The sequence below is a fragment of the Protopterus annectens genome, chromosome 10.part0, assembly GCF_019279795.1.
Source record: "Protopterus annectens isolate FY-2018-M chromosome 10.part0, PAN1.0, whole genome shotgun sequence".
Lineage (NCBI taxonomy): Eukaryota > Metazoa > Chordata > Ceratodontiformes > Protopteridae > Protopterus > Protopterus annectens.
This window is the reverse complement of record NC_056744.1, coordinates 393,934,930-393,951,144: the sequence shown is the minus strand read 5'-3', so window position 1 is coordinate 393,951,144 and position 16,215 is coordinate 393,934,930. Positions and strand designations below refer to the sequence as shown.

The 16,215-nt window shown below is 42.0% G+C and overlaps 1 protein-coding gene across 1 annotated transcript in view; it reads right to left on the bottom strand.

Annotated features, from left to right (window-relative positions):
* The window catches only part of LOC122814162 (transcriptional protein SWT1-like), an 881,598-nt gene that overhangs the window by 452,639 nt on the left and 412,744 nt on the right, over positions 1-16,215 (bottom strand). The window contains exon 6 of the mRNA XM_044086775.1: positions 6,139-6,273. Coding sequence (XP_043942710.1) covers positions 6,139-6,273 — 135 coding nt within the window. The remainder of the gene's footprint in view (positions 1-6,138; positions 6,274-16,215) is intronic.

Here is a 16,215-nt window from a genome sequence, read left to right as displayed (position 1 = left end):
AAGCATGGAGAGGAACTCCAGGACTGATGAAATTGGAGCTGTATAAGGATCAATTTATCTTGCATGCGCCCAGATGGAAAATCTCTTCCATTTGCTGGAACAGATTTTTCTGGTGGAAGGCTTATGGGAAGACGACAGAATATGAACTACTTCCGGCGAAAAATGATGAAGCCTGACTAATGATGGAAGTGGAGGAGCCAAGCTGTCAGCCGGAGGGTCTGAACAGAGGGATGGAGCTGCCCTGACATATGAGCCAGCAAATCTGGTTGAGGGCCCAGAATCCAGGGGGCGTCCACTAGGTAAGGATGAAGGAAGGGGAAACAAATTTGACAAGGCCAGTGTGGAGCAATCAGAATCATTTTGCTTCCCAAAGATTGCACTTTCTGAATAACCTTTGTCAGCAGAGGAACAGGAGGGAAGGCATACAGCAGACCGGAGGGCCAATTGTGAACTAGAGCGTCCCTGGGTGACTCCCCCTGAGGGGGGATAAGAGTGAAGTAGCTGCTGCATTTGGTATTGAGGGGGCTGGCAAATAGGTCGAAGCAAGGCTGACCCCACCTGCGGAAAATCTGCTCCGCAACCTGATTGTTCAGGGACCACTCGTGAGGCATCAGAATCGCTCTGCTCAATCTGTCAGCAATCACATTGGACTTCCCAGAATGTGCGTTGCTACAAGAAAACGTTGGGAAGCCACTGCCCACTGCCACACTCGCATGGCCTCTCTGCAAAGGGTATACGACTTGGTTCCTCCCTGTTTGTTTAGATACCATACCACCAACATATTGTCTGTGTGGATCGCAATTGTCCCGAGAGGAAGAAAGCTCTGAAGTGCTTGCAACACTAGTAGCACTGCTCTCATCTCCCAGACATTGATATGCAGATGCATCTCGTGCTCCTGCCACGTGCCTTGGACTGTCCTGCCTAGATAATGCCTCCCCCCTATCTTGTAGGCGTCCGTGGACACTGTGGCAACCGGAGGGGACGAAACGAAGGGGTTTCCCACGTTGAGGTTGCTGGTGTGAAGCCACCAGTGTAGATCCTGCTTGCACCTGTCTGTGATTATTATGAGATGAGAAAGAGGAAGATGTTACAGAGACCACTGGGCGAAGAGTAGCCATAGAGGAAGCCTCATGTGTAGCCTCGCCAAAGGAACCAGCATAATTGTAGCAGCCATCGTCCCCAACAATTTGAGGATCAATCTTGCCTTCACTCTTCTCAAAAGGAGTAACGCATACACCTGCTGTTGTAAACTTTGAATCCTTTCTCTTGGTAAGAACGCCCTCATGAGCATGGTGTCTAACTCGGTGCCTATAAAGGTGACACGCTGTGAGGGCAACAAGGCAGACTTTTTCCAATTTAGAGTTATGCCTAATTGTTGACACAGTTTGATCGTGGCGTCTCTGGTTTGTAGGAGTAGATGCCTGGTGGTGGCAGAAAGGAGCCAGTAGTCCAGGTACGGAAACACTTGCAATCCCTGATGTCTCAAGTGAGCCGTTACCACTGCCATGCATTTGGTGAACACCCTGGGGGCTGTGGTGAGACCAAAGGGCAGGGCGCGAAATTGAAAATGACTGTCTCCCAGCCGGAAGCGTAAATGACTTCTGGATGCCCTGTCCATCTTTATATGGTAGTAAGCATCCTTGAGGCCGATGGAGAACATCCACACTTCTTTTCCCTATAATGGGAGAATAGAGTGCAACGTCACCATTCGGAACTTGGACTTCTTTACATGGGTGTTCAATCTGCTGCGATCCAAAATGGGTCTCAGGTCCCCTGTTCTTTTCGGCACCAAAAAGAATCTGGAGTAAGTCGCTAATCCGATCTGGTCTGAGGGGACAGGCTGGATGGCTCCTTTTTCTAGCAGCTTTAAAACCTCTGAAGCTGAGGAATCCCTTTGATTGGGTGGAACATCTAGGATTTTTTTGATCGGAGGGGGAGCTGAAGAGAAGGGAATGCGATATGCTCCGGAAATTATTTTTAATACCCATTGGTCCTGACTTTTACTTTGCCAGGCCTCTGGGTATAGTGAAATGCGACCCCCCGACTGGCTCCGGAAACGCACAGTCGGGCCTCCCATCAGGAGCGCTGGTAGGGAGAACCACGAAAGGAATTGCAGTCTCCCTGGTTACGCGGGCCTCCTCTGCCCGTAGGGCAGCATCTACCAGAATTACCACCCCCTCCCCTGCCTCTGAAGGGGGACTCACCTTGTGCGTCATGAAAAAATCTCTGCGATTTTTTGAACCACATCTTCCCACCCCTCTGGGTCTTGGGATAAGGCCTAGAGGGTAGGGAAAAACGGACTCCCACAGCAGACAGAGTTTTTCCCTCTTGCTCGCACCTAGTGAGAGTGTCCTTCACCTTGGTTCTGAATAAGGAGGAACCATCAAACGGGGCATTGGTGAACGTAGACTTGAAGGCCTCCGCAAAATTACACAGGCGCATCCAGGAGTGTCTCCTAAGAGCAACTCCCGAACTCACTGCCCTACTCGCTCCTTTGGCTGCATAAGAGATCAGCCTCATGGAGGAGTTAGCAATAGAGTTGAGGGTAGACATCTGTGCGTTGACCTTCTGAGCCACCACATCAGAAACGTTACCTTGTAGAGTATCTCCAAGCTCTTTCAGGAGATCTCTTTGGAGCCATGTAAAATGAGATAAGTAATTCAGTGACCGTAGTGTAAAGGCCGCTGAACAAAACATACACTTCCCGTAACAGTCCATGGTCCTAGACTCCATGTTAGGAGGATGGACGGTAGACGAAGTCTCAGCCAGTTCCTTCTTGGTGGTCGCTGCCACCACCATGGCATCTACAGGAACTCCCTTGGATAGAAACTCTTTGCCAGAGGGGGCGGACAAGAATTTGTTGGGTCTCCTGGGGACTGGTCCCACAGAGTCAGGGGTTTCCCACACCCTTCGACAAACCAGATCTAAAAGCTCGTTGAAGGGTGGAGACACCCAGGAGGCAGAGGGCTGAGCCCCAAAGGCCTTCAGGAACACCGACTCCTCCTCGGAAGGAGCTATGGAGGGCCAGTCAACCCTCTGTTTCAAAATTTCTAGGATGTCAGAGAAAGAGACATCCTCAGAGGATGACGTGGGGGACCCCTCCGATTCCACGAGGTCGGTGTCTGACATGAGGGAGTCATCTTGGGAGTCAATGTGCTTCCTCTTGCACGTTCTTTTTCTGGGTGGCTCCTCAGGCAAAAACACTGAGGGGCCCTCAGAAATAAGGGGACCACTCATGGGGGTATCCTGAGGCCTTGGGTCTCCGCTGTTGAAAGATAGATGGCGATCAGAGACCCGCACCGGAGCCGGAGCTGGAGGGGACAGAGTGTCAGCACTGAATGATGTCGCCGAGGACCTGGCCAGTGCGCTCCGCATGGCCTCGAAAGCTGGTCCCTCCGGCTCCAAAGATCGACCAGCCGTGGAAGACCTCGGAGCAGAAGGGACAAAGTCCGAAGTTGACGCAGGGGTCAGACTTCCCCGATCTAAAGCACCGAGAGGGAAGCTAGGAGCCGAAAAGTGAACCAAGGCCTCCCCCTCGGGTCCGACCGAGGAACCATGAGTCCTGGACCCCGTGGAAGGAGCTGATGGGGTCGGAGCTGAAGCCGGAGCCGATAAGCCAGGATGGGTCATTGGAGCCAACCTAGGGACATCTGACGGTGCTGTCCACTCCGGCACCAAAACCTGAGATTCGATCGGAGGAAGTATCGACGCTGGTTGGGTGACAGGCTCCAGAGCCGACTGGGCTGGAGTCGAAAACAATTATGCCAGAACCGGTGACTGGAGAAGTCTCTGCACCACTCTATCTACATCCACATCTGAAAGAGTCCTGGAGGACCTAGAAAATAAGGAAGGAGATCTAGACCTCCTCTCCAAAGGAGACCTACGAGGAGGAGAGACCGGCCTAAAATTTGGAGACCGGCTCCGAACTAGCACTTCCGTGATCGGCTCCGAGGAACTGGGAGCCGAAGCAGATTCGGTCAATATACTAACTTCCTGCGGCTCCGAGGACAGTGGAGCCGAGGATGCCACAGAAGATTTCACTACTTTCTCTGGAGGCTCCGAGGATACAGATGGAGCCGGAGAATGCTTTTTTGCCTTAGAGGGAGAGGACTTAAAGCTAGAAGTCCTTCCCAAATCCTCCTCGAAGGAGGGTTTCAAAAGTCCTTTCAAAATTAGTTTGTCCTTCCTCTCCTGAAGAACATGCGGGCTAAATACATGGCAAAAAGTACATGATTCATGGAGGTGAATAGCCCCCAGACAATAAACACAGACAGTGCGCCCATCAGTGATAGACATCTTATAACCACATTTAGTACACTTCTTAAAGCCCGAGGGCTTATGCTCTTTCGTATCCTCAGACATGGTGAAAGAAAAACCAACCGTTAATAACAGTCAACCATTAATATATATAAAGCACGGGAACTAAGCAAAACCCCAGCAGACAAATGCACAAGACCTCTAACTTAATCGGTCTCAACAGGAAACACAAGGAAAGACTAGGTCCTCTAATTTAAATGGTCCTAGCCCGAAGGATAGGTACCTACTAAACTAAGAAGAAACACAGAAGAAGGGGCGGACTAGGTCCTCCAACTGAAATGGGCCTAGCCCGTACGGGGAAACAGCGGGACACCACAAAAGACAATAACCAGGAAACATTTTTTTTATCAAGGGTTAGATCAGTACACACACACACACACACACACACACACACACACACACACACACACACACACACACACACACACACACACACACAGCTATGAAAATAGCTTTTTATTTTTGAAGGAAAAAACTGTCAATAAAGACAAAAATGATACTTAGCCACAGCCAAGAGCGAGACCATGTCCGAGCTATACGAGCGGCAAACGAGATTTGGGGAAAGGGAGCAGTGCAGCATGGGATACCTTCTTAGCCCAGCCAATTGAAAGACTTCGAGCTAGAGTATGGACGAGTGGGAGCCGAGGTTCGGCTACGAACCCACGTGTAAGAATGTAGGCGAGATTGGACTACATAACATTAAATGACACTTTCACAACGACTGGGAAACAACTGATGTCCATACCATACAGGTATCTGAGACAGGTCAAGGACACCCACAAGCTGTCTGACTGGAGTGAGTAGTATCATTCAACTCAAAGCATAAAACATTTACCAGCTGAAGGTATCCACCTCCCAAATGGAAGGCTTCTAAGCAGCCTCAAAAAACCTCTGAACTCTTAGATGGTGAATTCATTGTAATCAAGGTCAATAGCTGTTGCTAGATATTATGGTGGAGTTAGCTGTCACCCCAGGCATGAAGGATATCCATGGCTAGGGTCAGGAAGGTGCCCTTTACCAACAAGGACTTACAGGCCTGGCACCAAGTCCTTGTCAGCCACCTTTGAGCAATGAGAATAAGCTTTCATCTCTCTTCCCTTAACTCTATGATCAGTTGTAGAGGTATCAAGTTAAAGAGAGTTATTACAGTCTGACCAAACTAAAAGCCAAACAGTAAACCAACAATGAAAAAAAAAGTACTGGTCAAATGACTGATCTTTGAGGCATATAGCTCAAAGGATAGCAAGATTGGAGCATTTAACCCCAAAAGTAACTTTAAAGATATGGTCACCCAGCTTCTAGATCATGTTACAGATCCTTAGTCTTCCCTCAGATTTTCCAATTTAGCCAAAAGCAGGGAACAGCTCATATCTGGATAGCAAATAAATAATAACTAAATTATACACTGTACTTCAGGCCCTTTTCAAGCACCTACAAGACAGCATGAGGTTTCTGATAAATCCAGTGATTAACGCTCCAAAAAAAAATACATTTTATTAGAGATGTACACTGACTTTCATCACTAAAAATGGCCTCAAAAGACTGGCACAAGACTTGCCTCTGCATTTTCCTTGGCATCGCTTGTTTAAGAATGGCTACGCATATAAAAATATGGTAGAATAAAAGGAAGAGTGGATTATAAGGCAAAAAGTAAACATTTAGCATTCCTTCAGAAGCTTTGGAAGTGATTTTTAATATCTAAAGCAGTGCTATCATTGTCTCAAGGTACTTCACTCTGACGTGCACACCACTCTGTGAGTTTCATATTGAAATCAATGAAGTACAACACTTTGTGAAGCCACTGATGGCCTGTTTACCAACCTCTGAATTCCTGACTGAAGGATTCTGACAGCATCCATTAATTTCTGCAGGCAACTAAATGCATCAGGTGGCTGCATAGTTTGGGCAGTCACATCTGTAGCCTGTCCATTACTGAAGGTCGTAAACACAGCTGTACTAAAAAAAATAAATAAAAAAAAAAAAAATAAATAAAACAGTAAAATTAAGTAATATTTTACCCAAATTGTAGCTCACAAAAACAAAGCAAGAAGAGTCAGTAAAAGTAACAGCAATTGTGACAATAATGAAACAGATAACATACGCCAAGTATATTTGTGTGCAAGTATATTTATATTAACAGACACTTAAATAATCACTGTAACAGTAAATCATAACTTTGGTTATAACTAGCCCACCCTGAAATTCTGAAGCAGTGTCCTCCTTCCTGGTAGGTGTCAAGCTAGGGATAATGTGGAAATGCAATGGACATTGCTATGTCCATGGCACTCCTATCTATCCTACACTGGTGCACAATATTTTCATTTCATAGACAAGCTTCACGGTCAGAGCAGTGTAGATGTGGCAGATAAACAGTTTTACCTACCTACATTTAGCCAGAAATGCAGGTAACTTTGCAAACACATAAAGTAAGCTCAATATCTCTGGAGTGAAGAAATATGACCAAAAAAACCCATGAATGTTTCAGTGTAAGTACAAGCTAAACTATTAAATTCATATGCTGTATCAGTAATTAGGCCGGAACCCTTAAATTCAAACACTATGGCATGAGATAATAAATAACTAATCTAGATTAACATTTATGACAAAAAGTATCATATGTATATGAAAGTATGCTACAGAGTATGTTATGGAGGAATGGCTGCAGAAAGGCTGGAAAGTAATACTTAGAAAGAAATTATTAACAGCCAACTATTATCACTAAAGTATACACACTGTTTTTTTTTTAATTAATTTCATTGGTTGGAATTATTTTGTTATTGCTTACATTTCTGTATTTTTTGTTTGTGAAATGTTTTGTATTTCTCCCGGGATGAGCCTGAAATTAGTTAATACTGAACAGTGCACTACCCCAGGGTAAATATATATACGTGTGTGTGTGTGTGTGTGCGCGCGCGCGCACGTATTCAAATAAACTAAAAGATGTATCTTAAATATAATAAACATACCCGAAAATAATACGATTGTATAAAAGTACAGTTGTGTAAGAGTTACAGTGGATGTCCTACTGATCAATGTTGCAATATTCCAATACTTATGGGTTATCCTACCAAGGGTAATCTAATATCCAGCTGGTGTACCAAAGCCATACTTCTGGAGTATGACCTCAGCCCATAGGCGTACCTGTACATAAACGGAGGCATGGGTTTAGATCCTTAGGACTATTTTGTCCCAGGAGTACCCTGGAGAAAGCCTAAGTATACCAAGTAAGAAAAAACATGATAAAATGTAAGAAAGAGGAAGGTAACTTCCCACCTCAGTACACATAATACAGGGATTGACAAAAGATGGGGAAAGGTGGGAGGGAAGTAATACTGCAACAGTGATCAGTAGGACATCTATTGCTATGGTAAGTTCTTAATGCAATTGTACTATGTTCTTCCTTAGATCACTGTCACAGTATTCCAATACTTGTGGGAGATTTCCAAGGCTAACCGTTATTAAGAGGATAGGAGTGCTGTCTATCAGTCCTAACAGGACAGCTCTAACAAAGGCAGTCCCACAGATGGAAAATGATTCTACTCTGTAATGCTTAGCTAAAGTGTGCACTGAAGTCCATGAGGTGGCCTCATAGATAGATCTGGAATCATTGCCTTTGAAGAAGGCACCAGAAGACTCTAATGGAGTGAGCCTTCACTCTAGTAGGCAAATCCAAATGGAGACTGTCTGTTTTGAAGCAGGGTTTTACTACTCACCCTGCTGGAAAGAAATAAAGAGTTGGTCAGTCTTTTCGAGTTATTTTGTTTTGACCAAGTAGAATCTCAGCTGTGTACATCCAAGAGAGTGGTGGAGCCTCTCTCATCTGTTTTGTGGGTTAGGACAAAAAGTTGATAAATGGAGAGACTAATTCAGTGACACCTCATGTACAACTATGGGCATAAAGTAGGGGTTAGCCCTTAAGGTGGGGTCTCCACCAGGGCTTGCAACTCAGAAACTCTTCCGGTAGAGGTAGAGTAGACCATACAACCATTTCCCATGTAAATTATTTTAGAAAAGTTGATGTTTTTCCAGAATAAAGTTCAGACCCCCAGGAAGTGATATAGTCTTTCTAGGATTCAGGTGAAGCACAACCTTTTAAAAACTGTTTGACCTCAATTCTGAAGAGCAATGATGAATTTAAGGAAGACAAATAATAAGAGCAGTCAAGTGGGCCTTGACAGAGGAATAGGCCAGACCACTTTCAGTGACTCATACATCTATGACACAACATTAATTTGCAAGTCTTTAAACAGTTGCCTGAAACATAACTCAGTCCATTAGCAATGGCTGATAAAGCTTTAAAGGAAGTCACTCTTCAGTGTAGGGGTTTAAGACCTATAACCACTGGTCAAAGCAGAGGTGCTGGCAAGCCAAGCACAGTGCCCTCGAAAACCCTGAACATTATTTGCACTTTGTATAACAGGCATTAATGGCTGTATGTGGGGTACTAAAGTTCCTAGACAATGGCACGGTAGGTGGGTGATAACTGATAAATGGAACACCAAAAACCAAGGCAGACGGCACTAACGAGTAACTACAGAACTGAAAAACCAAGGTGACAAGACAGAAGTCCTAAACAGAAAAGGACGAAAGTGCTTAATTTATCTGAATAAATCTGTTTAATGAACTCAATCCAAACAGGTGAAGGAAACAGGTCCAAACTAGGCAGCTTCACTTGATATTCCAACTTTATTACAAACACAGGTTAAGCACTTTCATCCAGCTTGCGTCAAGGACTTCATCAGAATAAATAAAAAGCAGTAATTACACAATTTAAATAGTCTCCACACCTCATCATATACTCGCAAACAACCAATAAAAAAAAAGCACAATTACAAAAAACACCCCCAAATTTAAGTAAACTAAAACAATAATAAAATTCTTCTTTTGACATACCCAAAGCTAAAAAATAAAGTGCCAACATTTTTTTACAAATAAATTTAGTACTACATTTCAAAGGATCGCAATTTTAAAGCACTAACCATGGAAACATTTTCATTTAGACCAGGAAACAATTATGCATCTAATCTAATCTGCCACCTAAGCTCTTTGAGCTCAATACGTTCATTCCAAGGCCCACCCCTCGGATCAGATTTAACCATATCAATTCCCATAAATCCAAATGTGTGCCCAGGACCAGAACTAGCTGGTGGTTCACAGCAGATATATACCTGTGAGGAATTGTCTGAGAACATTGGTTTGCTCACTCAATTAGTTGGACAACTCTTGCAACAGGTAACATCATTAACTGTTCGTTCAAGAATTAGTGACCTTGTGCATTCTCAAACTCCTGATATTCCCCTAGGACACCGTCAGGGGAGGTTATCAGCAATATGGCCCCAACCCCTGTTTTGCTTTCCGTGGTGTCTAGAGATGGATTTGCGGATGCTAATTTTTTTAATTTCCAGACCTGGCTTCACCAATTACCATCATTTATTTGAACGGCTGGAAGGGAGTAAGGTATGCACCAACAGACTATCAATCAGTTTGAGAGTAAACTTTTAAAATGTAAGAAACTACAGATTGAAAACATCTGTTTTTTAGAATATATTAAAGTGAAGAGGGTCCCGAAAGGACTCCGGTCACGGAAGTTTCCTAATGGTTTGTCATTTAACTCTCTTTTACATTGGGAGCTTTTAGAATTATTTGACTGGCAGAGATGTGAGCTGCATGAAGTGCTTATTAAATACAATCAGAAGTGCAGTGATAGCTTGATTGATGAAGCTTGTGAACTGCACTTGGCTATCACTAATGATTTGAACAATAGAGTCTGCTACAATGCTGTGTTTACTAGGATTGATAAGTCTATTGCTGATATTAAATACAGAAAAGAAAAAAAATTAGAGAGAGACAGACTTGATTATGCAAATGGTAGAGCTTATCCGAAGGCTGTCTAATCAAATGAGCCCGAACATTCTGTTGGTCCAAAAATCAACACGAATCTATGGAGTGAGAGACCAACAGAAGATGAATGGGTCCCTTTAGAACGAGAGTTTCCAAGACGCTCAGAAAGAATAAGGAATCAGAGAATGCAGGAATCCTTTTCGGAAAATCACCACAGGGGGAAGGCTGTCATACACCAGCAATCCAATCAGGAACGGAACCAGGAGAATTTTTTCTGGTGGAGGAGAATGAATTAAGTCCGTCTTTAATTTCTGTGGGGACTAAATTCCTTTGGATCGTTTGAAGTCATACCCATCATTATAACTTATTTAATTATTCACATGTACAGATTGAGGTTGAGTATGCTGATTTATTAAGAAGAGGATTCACATTTGTACCTACCAGTAATAAGAAAATTGATGATTTAATTATTGATTTAAAGTTGTTTTTAAGAAGGCTCAACTTCAAGGTGATTTTAACAACCAGAATCATGGTAATATAGTAGGGGAGATTCACAGGAATAGTGTGTTCAACCTGCCTTTGGCTCTTCCTTTGATTATTTTTGAGAAGTTGCGTGATTTTGACTTCAGGGCATTGTTAAAGAAAAGGTATAGAAGTGAATTTAATCTTACTTTGACTGAGTTTGAGCTTTTAAAAAAAATGGAGTATGGATAAAAATGCCAGAATAATGAAGCGAGACAATGGTGGGGGTGGTTATCATGGATAACACTGGATATATTTCTAAAATGCAAGGGACGTTTATTGGACTGTGATTTTTATGAGGGTTCTTCCTTGAATGCTATACATATTTCTTACAGTAAGATCAATCTATTATTGAAAGACATACTGGATCAGGAAGAACAAACTACCTATGACGAATGGTTATTTCTGGTTGCTGAATTTCCCATTGTACCCGCTATTTTTGGGCTACCAAAAATGCACAAAGACTTACTCAATCCACTCATGAGAATGATTGTCAACGCAGGTAGGTCTAAGGTGCATCCACTAGTCAGATTTATTGACATCAAGATGAAGAAAGTCTTAGTCCCTTTCGAACATGTATGTAAAGTTTCTTGAGACTTTCTTCTAAAGATGAGAAAGGTCATTTTTTTTTTTTTGTTACTGTGGATGTTGTGAATTTATTTGCTGTCATTCCACATGAAGTCGGCCTGGAATGGTTTCATGATTTTTTACACGAGTCCACTCATTTGTTTAACAATGAAATTAATATTTTGGTTTCATGGAGGTTGTGTTGAAGAATAACTTTGTGTTTTTTGATGACAACACTTTCTACAAAAGAAAGGTGTGGCAAATGGGCAGCTTGTGCCACCCTTTTGCCAGTATAATTATGTTGCAATGGGAAAAAAAATGTTTATTTTTGAAAAATTCAGACCCCCCACCCTGGAGTATTTATATACGTTTTTTGGATGTTATATTTCTTATTTTGAAAGGGACAGTATCTGAATTGGATGACTTTATGACATACTTGAACACCACCACACCTTTTTTAAAAGTTTGCCTATACCTTTAACCCCTCTCGTATTAATTATTTAGATGTTGAATTATTTAAGGATGTTGAAAATAGGAAATTTATCAGCAGGATTTATAGAAAACCTACGTATTCTAACTGGTTTATACATTACACTAATGAACACCCGATGCATCAGAAAAGAGGGACAGTTAAAGGGCAGTATGTAAATTATCTATGATGATCACTAAGGATGAAAGGTTTGAAAGTGAATCCCAGTTTTTAGCAGGTTTGTTTAAAAGTCTCGTGAATATCCAATCAACCTAATAGAGCAAATTAGATAAGAGGTTACCTATAAGAGACAAACGGGTGTTTTCAAACCCCTCCTTTTGACAGAAGAAGGTACTGAACCTGGTTTTATTGGTCCAAGGAAGGACAAAAATGGTTTCTCTTGCACTTTTGTTACTACATATAGGAGTGATCATAAATCTATATATATTTTACAAAAGAACTGGAGTAGTTTTTCAAATTTTGATGGTTATACTGATATTATCGGTGTTAAACCTCAGGTGATTTTTAAGAGGGGTAAAACGCTTAGGAATTTTTTTGAAAGTGGTCATGACAGTATCTTAAGGAACTCTTGTAAAAGATCTGGTAATTTTAGGTGTGGTTGCTGTAAGCAATGCAAATATATTACAGAAAAAGAAAATATAGTGGTTAACAATTTTTTGATCAAAGTCCAATTTTTTTGCAACTTATGCTAACAGTGTACGTATTTTTATGCGGTCTATATTAAATCACAGAAGAAGCGTTTCGGCGAACACCTCTTCTGCGACACATAATGAACGACTGCACTAAACCGAGGTTGTTCAGAAGAGTGATTTCTTTCCCTGGGAAAGAAATCGCTTGGCCATCCCCATAAGTTTGCTATTTTCCCACTATAGTGCGATGTCTGAGTTGGTATATTTAGTTAGGTGGTGTGTGGAGGGCACAGCCCCCCATGTGTGTGTGTGTGTGTGTGTGTGTGTGTGTGGTGGTGGTGGTGGTGGTGGGGGGGAGAGTCCCCCACTTTGTCATGTTCCTAATTGATGCGTTTTTTTGTTTTTAGACGAGCGATTTCTTTCCCAAAGAAAGAAATCGCTGATGTCAGCATGTGCGGTTTTGTGTATATCGCCGAAGAGGTGTTCACTGAAACTTTTCATTTATTTAATATAGACCCTTTTTATGTTGATAAACAAAAAGGAAATTTAAAGAATGCATACATGAACATTTGTCGGACATTAAGAAGCAGAATGTCAACAATTCATTGTTTAAGCATATACTTAAGTTTCCTGGGCACACTTTTGGATTCATGGGAACTGATATGGTTAAATCTGATCCCAGGAGTGGGCCTTGGAATGAATGTATTGAGCTCAAAAGCTTTGGTGGCAGATTAGATTACATGCATATTTGTTTCCTGGTCTAAATGAAAATGTTTCCATGGTTAGTTTTTTAAAATTGTGAACCTTTGAAGTGTAGTACTATACTACATTTATTTGTAAAAAATGTTGACATTTTATTTTTTAGCTTTGGGTATGTCAAAAGAAGAATTGTATTACTGATTTAGTTTACTTAAATTAGGGGATGATTTTTGTAATTGTGCTTTTCTATTGGTTGTTTGTGAGCATATGACGAGGTGTGTAGACTATTTAAATTGTTTACTTTTGTGTGGTTCTTGGTTTTTGATGAAATCTGTTTAAAGATTTGATTCAGTGGAGTTCTTGGCTTTGTGTACACCTGCTGCATGGTCACCTTGGTTTTCAGTATTAGAGTTAGAAATGGGGCAAAGTATTTTCTTTACAATAGTGAAAATTAACAAAATCTATATTATTTTGATTCAGAATAAAGCTTAGCTCATTTCATTCCTGATATGTCACAGTAAATGAATATATGGTTTATCTAAGAAAGCTGCTGCTATAATTGAAAGAGAGAAACTGGTTAGGGGGAGAGGCCACCCCTTCCTGCTCCTTTGCTGAAAGGAGCTAAGCCAGCTCATTTTTTTGACTGGTTCTAAAACTGGAAAGTTGACAACAGAAGGTGAATTTATTATTAAAAAATTGTCAGAGGTTATCACAATTCCCTGGGGTGGAGTTGGTGCAATGGTTAAAAGCATCTTATGCAGGCAGCAGGAATAATCCTACTAGATGTCCTCCAACTTACAGCTACCCAAAATGACAGTCTTTTAAGTGTTTCCATGGGTATTTTTATATCCTGAGAAGACTTCAAATAATTTTTAGCACATGTTGGAGGCGAGAAAGGAAGAAAGAGGTAAAGTACAGTTGTATATACTTACCATAAATGTAGATGTTCGAGTGTATTCACTGTTGCAGTCATTACATTTGGGGGTAATCTGCTGGCAGGTTGCCCTCAGTCAGCCTGAATTCCAAAGTCTTGGGTCCTGCGTTGGTTGCTGTCTCCTCTTCCATGACGTCAGGTCGTCAGGGGTATAAAACATGCAGCAGATGCCATTTTCTTTAGTTTTTCTTGCCCCAGATGTCAGGTGCCCCCAAAAAGGTAACTAAAAAAAATATATATATATATATATATATATATATATATATATATATATATATATATATATATATATACACACACACATACATATATGCAACAATATAAACTTTACCTTCATCTACAAGCAAATACACCACAAAGGTTGTAGAAGATAGAGAAGGAAAGATAAACTCCAGAATGACTGGGGGATGGCAGGCGGATAACCTGGACTGCAACAGTGAATACACTCGTACATCTACATTTATGGTAAGTGTACACAACTGTACTATGTTCTTCGTGTTTCACTGTTGCAGTCATTACATTTGGGTAGAATCCCAAAGCTATGGTTGGGAGGCTGGAGCTAAACAGCATTAGGTGTGGCTATAAGGCCCTGCAGAACTGCAGTGGCAAAGCCTGCCCTGGACTTAGAGTAGAGAGGCAAATGATAATGCTTTGTAAAGGTGTGAACAGAGCTCCAAGTAGCAGCCTCTAGAATGTCTTTGGTTGGTACTCCTCTGAGAAAGGCTGCTGAAGTAGCTGCAGCTCTGGTGGAATGAGACCTAATGCCCTTGGGCACAGGTTTACCATGGTGTGAGTAGCAGAAATGGATGCAGTGGCTTATCCAATTTGAAATTGTCTGCTTTGAAATAGCCTTCCCTTCTGATCCTGCAGCATATGCCACTAGTAATTGCTCAGTTTTTCTTAGAGCTTTAGTTCTGCTCAAGTAGAATCTTAGCTGTCTGTGTACGTCCAAGGAATGCAGAATTCTCTTCCCCCTTGTTCTGCGGATTTGGATAAAAGGTTGGCAGATGAATTGTTTGGTTAAGAGCCACAGTGGAAACCACCTTAGGCATAAATGTAGGATTTGTCCTCAGAGACACCCTGTCTGGGTAAAATATGATAAAAGGCTCTACAGCCATGAGGGCCTGTAGCTCTTGAAACTCTTCTTGCTGAAGTAATTGCTAGTAGCAGAGCTGTTTTCCATGATAAGAACTTTATATCAGCGGTAGCAGCTGGTTCAAATGGAGGCAGGGTGAGTTTTTCCAATACATAATTGAGGTCCCATGCAGGTAATGGTGATCTTCTAGGAAGCCTTAAATTGTTGGCTCCTCTAAGATACTGCTTTAGTAAAGGATGAGGAAAAGATTGGTGGCTCTGTATTGTAATGAGCTGAGATGGCAGAGGCATGGATTTTAATTGATGAGAAAGATAGGCCTTTGTCAAGCATCTCAGTTAAGTATTTTAATATCTGAGGAATACTTGGTTTTGCTACATCGGTTCCTTGTGCTTGATTCCAAGCACAGAATCTCTCCCATTTATCAGCATATGATTTTCTAGTACTAGGCCTTCTGGCTTCCAAAATGACATCCATCAGAGCTTTACTGAGAGGAGTTGTTTGTATAACTACATGATCAGCCATGCCGCCAGGTACAGTGTCTGAAGCTGACTGTGCAGGATCTGATTGTTTTGCTGTGACAGTAGTTGAGGTCTTTGAGGTAAGGTCCAAGCTGGGTATTGAGACAAGTTCCTTAGGACTGGGTACCAATATTGGTGGGGCCAGTCCGGGGCAATTAGTATAATTTTTGGTTTCTCTTGTCTGACTTTTAGGAGGACCTTGGGAAGAAGAGGAAGAGGGGGAAAAGCATAAACTGATAGGTTTTTCCAACTGAAGGATAGGACGTCCACTTTCCATGCTTGTCTGTGATAAGTCCTTGTGCAGAATTTTTTCAATTAATAATTGTGAGAAGAGGCAAAAAGATCTATGTCTGGGCTCCCCCATTTCTTGGTTATCATACTGAAGACTTGTGGATTTAGTTTCCACTCGTGAGGTTCCATAAGGTTACTGCTTAAATCGTCTGCCAGAGTATTTTGCTTTCCTGGCAGGAATTGAGCTTGAAGATGTATCTGGTAGATCAAAGGTGTGTCCTACAGTGCCATGGCTAATCTGCAAAAGAGGTATGAGTGTGTGTGCCACCTTGCTTGTTTATATACCACATGACCGTGGTGTTGTACGTCTT